General features: G+C 42.3%; 1 protein-coding gene across 2 annotated transcripts in view; it reads left to right on the forward strand.

The window, feature by feature from the left end:
• Positions 1–5,800, forward strand: part of EPSTI1 (epithelial stromal interaction 1) — a 104,465-nt gene extending 98,665 nt beyond the window's left edge. The window contains exons 10-11 of one of the 2 annotated variants that reach the window (XM_003482896.5): positions 1,341–1,440; positions 5,262–5,800. In XM_003482896.5, the coding sequence (XP_003482944.1) occupies positions 1,341–1,440; positions 5,262–5,270 (109 nt within the window). In that variant the 3' untranslated portion in view covers positions 5,271–5,800. The remainder of the gene's footprint in view (positions 1–1,340; positions 1,441–5,261) is intronic. The other variant, XM_021065622.2, reaches the window with a different exon arrangement.
• Positions 5,801–6,000: the final 200 nt, after the last annotated feature.

Raw genomic sequence — 6,000 nt, forward strand, 5'->3', positions numbered from 1 at the left:
GGGTGGTTTCATGCTGCAGCTGCAGTCACGGGAGCAAGCTGCTGAGGGGACCAAGTACCCCTCTTACGTATCGGGGCACACTGTGTCCGGGCTTTGTTCTAGGCACTGGGCATAGGCCTAAACAAGGCAGAGAAGGTTTCTGACTGCCTGGAATTTGCAATCTGGAGGGAAGAATGGGCAGCCAACAATTGAACAGCAAGGTACTTTCAGACAGTGTAAGTACCATGAGGACCACATCACAGGGTGATGTTAGGGAAAGATGGGAGGTGATAATGCCTCAACGAAGAGGTGGCATCCAAGAATAAGAGCCATTCACATTAAGATGGGGGGACGGTGAAGCATTCAATCAGATATCCCCTCCTTTTTTTTTTTTTTTTTTTTTTTTTCTTTTTCTTTTTAGGGCTGCACCCATGGCGTATGGAAGTTCCTAGGCTAGGGTTCCAATTGGAGCTGCAGCTGCCGGCCAACACTACAGCCACGGCAACGCAGGGATCCAAGCTGCATCTGTGACCTACACCACAGCTCACGGCAACACCGGATCCTTAGCCCACTGAGCAAGGCCAGGGATCGAACTTGCATCCTCATGGATACTAATCAGGTTCATTACCACTGAGTCACAATAGGAACTCGGGATTTACTTTAGCCAGACTGGCAGTGGGGTCCAAGGTCAATGGGAGGGACATCGGTCCTGTAATAAGAGCACCATAGAGTGATTTGGGGGTTCTCTTCATATTTGCATTCTTGCTGAAGCAGCCGTCTTTTCTCAGCCTCTGGGGTTCATGCCTGGCATGGTGCTTAGGGCTGCAGTTGAGTGAGTGACCATGGCAGTTGGCAGAACTGGTAGAGGTGGATAAGTGAAACTGAAGAATTTATGCCCCTGGGAGTTCCCGTCATGGCTCAGTGGTAATGAACCCAACTAGTAGCCATGAGGACACAGGTTCGATCCCTGGCCTCGCTCAGTGGGTTAGGGATCTTGCAGAGCTGTGGTGTAGGTTGCAGATGTGGCTCAGATCCCGTGTCACTGTGGCTGTGGTGCAGGCCAGCAGCTGCAGCTCTGATTTGAGAGCCAGCCTGGGAACTTCCATATGCCGAGGGTTCAGAAAAAAAAAAAGAATAATTTATGCCCCCTTTAGCCTGAGCCTGGAATGGCACCAGCTCCCGCAAAGGACCTTTCACAGCATGTCATGTGGTTCTTGGGAAAAGAAGTTTCTGTAGATTTCTTCTGAGCTAAACAGGGCTAGCGTTCCCCACTGTCCGTTCATTCAGCACATTAGGTTCTCAGAAATCTTTCAGCCCAGCAGCAAGCTTTCCACTTACACACATTTTTCATTGTTTTAAAGGGTAAATAATGCCTTCCTGGACCGACTCCAAGGCGAAAGTCAACCAGGTGGCCTCCAGCACTTTGGAGGCTATTGGAATATGAATAGTGGTAACAGCTGGGTGAGTTTTATTTATTTTTTTCCTCAAAAAAAAAAAAAAAAACTTTCAAAGTGGAAGAAGAAAAACAATGAGAATTTTAAAAATATGTTGTGGCCTTGTCCCCAGACATTATTTTTTTTGCTGTGCTGTTGAGCTGTGTGATAGGCAGTCAGCCAGGGTGATTACTGTAAATTCCACAATAGCTTCTGAGAGATGGAGAAAGTCCTTATTTCAGTACCGGCCAATGCCAATCCCAATAAAAAATGACACCTGCCCTTTGGTTGCTGTGTGATGGCTTAGACTGTAAGGCTTTTTTTTTTTTTTTAATCACCCTTTGCCCAGACTTACAACAAAAACAAATGAGCGTTTTTTTTTTAAGGAAGATTTTCGGTGAAATATGGTTATAAAAATAATAAACCTTCTCTCGTAATATATTCAGTGAAACTAGCACCTCAACTAGGAAGCAGTGTTTAATTTTTCACTATGAAATGATTTAAAAAAAAAAAAAACCCTACAGCAAAAGGCGCTTTTGGAAAATGAAACATCCTTTCAGATTTCTGCGAAGAAAACCTTGCCGCTGTGCTGTAATACGTGTATTATGTGTTCTGTGTGTACAATATATTATTGAAACAGAACCAAAGCTTTGGAATGTAGGGGGTTGTGTGGTGGGCAGTGTGTACAGAATCAAAGCCAACTGCAGTGGGTTTTATAAGTTCATGGAAACCCAGCTGTCTATGTATCTACTGAAAAAAAAATGGAACCGATAGGAATCTTTAAACTGGTAAAATACAACAACATAATCAAGTGCTTGTTGTCCTGGAAACTCTAGAGAAGATCACCCCTAAGGACAAAAGAGCTTCTTCTTCTTTTTTTTTTTTAGCAATAATTATTTTAAATTATGGTAAATACATTTTTTTAGACATTGTGCTATTATGCACTTAATAGACTACAGTACAGTGTAAGCATAACTTTTATACACACTAGGAAACCAAAAACTTATATGACTCGTTGTATTGGTGTATTCTTTTTTTTTGGTCTTTTTTGGGGCTGCACATGTGGCATATGGCAGTTCCCAGGCTAGGGGGCAACGCAGGATCCAAGCTGCCTCTGCGACCTATGCCACAGCTTGTGGCAGTGACAGATCCATCCTTAACCCACTGAGTGAGGCCAAGGGTTGAATCCATATCCTCATGGATACTAATTAGGTTCTTAACCCACTATGCCACAACACAAATGTCCCAAAAGGTCATTTTTTGAGAAGACAATCTACAAGGAATCTTATCTCCATGTTTCCTTGGAATATATCTGGTAGTTAAAACTTATGGATAGATTTCACAAACACATATATATATATGGTAATTGAATACAGGCACATTTGCAGAAAATGCATTTTGGCTGTGTCTATTTATTGTAACATATGCTCACGTGTATTGCTATGGCATTCAATACAGGGACAATTTACAAGAGAGAGGAAGGAATCACAACATATCTTTGTATCTTTGCTTTTTTTTTTTTTTTTTTTTTTTTTGATCTTTTTGTCTTTTTAGGGCTGCACTCGCTGCATATGGAGGTTCCTAGGCTAGGGGTGGAATCGGAGCTGCTGCCACTGGCCTACGCCAGAGCCACAGCAACTCCAGATCTGAGCCACGTCTTGACCTACACCACAACTCATGGCAACGCCGGATCCTTAACCCACTGAGTGAGGCCAGGGATTGAACCCTCAACCTCATTGTTCCTAGTCGGATTTGCTTCTGCTGTGCCACAGTGGGAACTCCTATCTTGGCATCTTGAGTGACGATTGAAAAATTGTTGACTTACAAGAATATAGGAGTCCTGTGGGAAATTGGGTATTGTGAATTTAAGACATTATCCAAGTTTATAGCATTTTTAAATTGTGAAATGTGATGGAAACACAGATTTCGGACAGGACTTGGAAACCTCCTGTATATTTTCTCCTCTACTTAAAAACTCCCCCAACTTAAAAGGTACATGTATAGAGAAAAATACCTGGGATGGGAGGGAAGATGATGGGATGAGTAAATGAATCCTTCCTGGGCTGCTATTAGGGAAACGAGGATTTGGGAGTCTGGCTCACCGCTGACTACTGGTAGGTCTTATGTAAGTGAGCTCTGCCTATCTGATTAGGTTCTGCATGGATAAAAAGAAAGACAGGCATATCCAAGTCCAAAGTGGTAATTGGCTTTCTTTTTTCTTTGTCTCTGTTCCTTGAGAGTAAACAAAAAAATTGAATAAAAGGGTAAAACCAAAGATGTACATTACCTTTAAATATATATGTGTGTGCGTGTGTGTATACATATATATACACACACACACACACACACACAATTTTATAGGAAGCCCTTAAGGAATACACAAATTAATGGAGCTATATCTTGTCAATGGATAGGAATGAGCTCTCAATCTATTGATTTATTTCAATTCTAATCAGAGCAAAGAACCAAGAATAGCCAATTTACTCCTAAAGATAAAGACGTATATATGGCACTCAAATATTAAATACGGTATAGAATTGGCACAGGCAGAGCAATGTTGGAATTTGGAATGTTGTTGTACGACAGAGGGCAGGGCACACTCTTGGGCATAAATGGCCTCTTCAACAAATGCAGTTGGGACAACTGGGTACCCATGCAAAATCATAAAAAAATCAATTCCAGGTAGATTAAAGCTTATAAAGAGGAAGACTTTTTGAATTCCAGGAGAAAAAAGACTATATAAAATTGAACTAGGGGTAGTTGCCATCATAGTGCAGCGATAACGAACCCAGCTAGTATCCATGAAGACGTGGGTTTGATCCCTGGCCTTGCTCAGTGGGTTAAGGATCTGGTATTGCTGTGAGCTGTGGTATATGTTTCAGACATGGCTCAGATTGTGCATTGCTGTGGCTGTAGTGTAGGCTGGCAGCTACAGCTCTGATTTGACCCCTAGCCTGAGAACCTCCATGTGCCATGGGTACAGCCCTAAAAAGCCAAAAAAAAAAAAAAAAAAAGACTGTATAACTGTATATATGTGTATGTGTGTGCATGTATATATATATATATTTATATATTTATATACATATAACTGAATCACTTTGCTGTCCAGCAGAAATTAACACAACATTGTAAATCAACAATTCTTTGATTAAAAACATGACAAAAAAATTACTTCACATGATCGCTTCTCTGCTATTAGTAAGTGAGACCCTTTGAGAGGCTATAGAAGCTCTGACTCCTGTGTCTTCAGGGCAGTTAAGCACTTGCCATGACCCATAGGCAGTCTGAGGTTGTAGATTCCCAGGATGTTAGAGCAGCAATAACCTGAGTCTCGGGTACCTTGGCTCGGCAGTCTGGGAGGCTTGATGGAAATGACATGACCCTTGGCACGTGGATTGGGGGGAGGCGCTGGGGGAGGCAGGGACTCATTTAGCCTCGCTCCTTTTCTCAGGTTCCGCTTAGACATCACCTTCCTGCTGTAGAATTCAGCACACCTCTACCCTGCACATTTCCATTTAAATTGCTCTGTTCCACACTTGCCGTAACCATGGAGGTGGGTGACAATGTTTGTGAACACTGTTCCTTGTGACCCGTGTTAGCCTCTCTCTCAGAACCCAGCTGATGAGCTGTCACTCAATAAGCCATTCCGTTGTTGACAGAGACCAGACCGTCTTCTGGATCAAAGGCAGTGGAACTTGAAACGTACACATTTCCCTGCGACTTGAAATCATTAAAAAAATTAGTGGTGCCCTGAGGGTGTTCTTTGCAGGAACGTCATTTTGGACTTACAGAGGCTCTGAATGTTATTTGGTTGCTGGTACTAATTTTTTTGTTTTCTTTTTCTTCCAGGATAGATGAGAAATATTTGCGTCCATCTGGCCTTTGTCAAGTGACCTTGAAAAACTGCATGAGATGCTTTTTTCTTCAGGCAGCTTTGTTCAGCCTCACTGTTTTTACCTTGACTTCACTGTTGAGCATCTGGGGGTGGCTGGTTTCTTCCTGTCATTCGTTACACGTGTTTGCAGGAACTGATTGCAGAACTCATATTTAATCTCTACTGCCAGTGAAATGTTATGTTATTTTTCTAATTGGTTTCGCCTCTTACTGGAAGGCTAATTACAGCCCTATTAGTAAGATGGAAAGGGGGGGAAACTTCGGGTGCTTTCAGGTTCCTGGGAGCAGTGGGCGCTGCATGCCTGTCTCTCTGAACAGCCAATTCTTACCTGATTCTCAGATCAGGTTGTGGGGGGCGGGGGGTGGGTGCAGGAGTAGCTTTGGCCTCAGTAGATTTGCATGCAAGGCACCAAGGTGAGCAAGCGAAATGAAAGAAATCTTTTATATGCTCTTAAACAAATTTATAAATAAAATGTGAACGTTTTCTGTGTAAATGGTATGTGTTGGTTTTTATCGCAAAGCTCTTGAGTGTTTCTCTCTTCGGGGATCTTATTTTTTTTTTTTTTTTTTTTTTTTATCTGCTCCCTTACAATCCATAGAGATCAAATGCAGTACTGTGATCACTATCGGGTTTGGCTTTGGTCTTGATTGACTTACTAAGACTCTTCCTCTTTCCTCTGGTTTTTCAGAGTGG

The sequence above is a fragment of the Sus scrofa genome, chromosome 11, assembly GCF_054392235.1.
Source record: "Sus scrofa isolate SSC_HxYL_T2T_F1_AM1 chromosome 11, Sscrofa_HxYL_maternal_Yorkshire_Landrace_v2.0, whole genome shotgun sequence".
Taxonomy (NCBI): Eukaryota; Metazoa; Chordata; class Mammalia; order Artiodactyla; family Suidae; genus Sus; species Sus scrofa.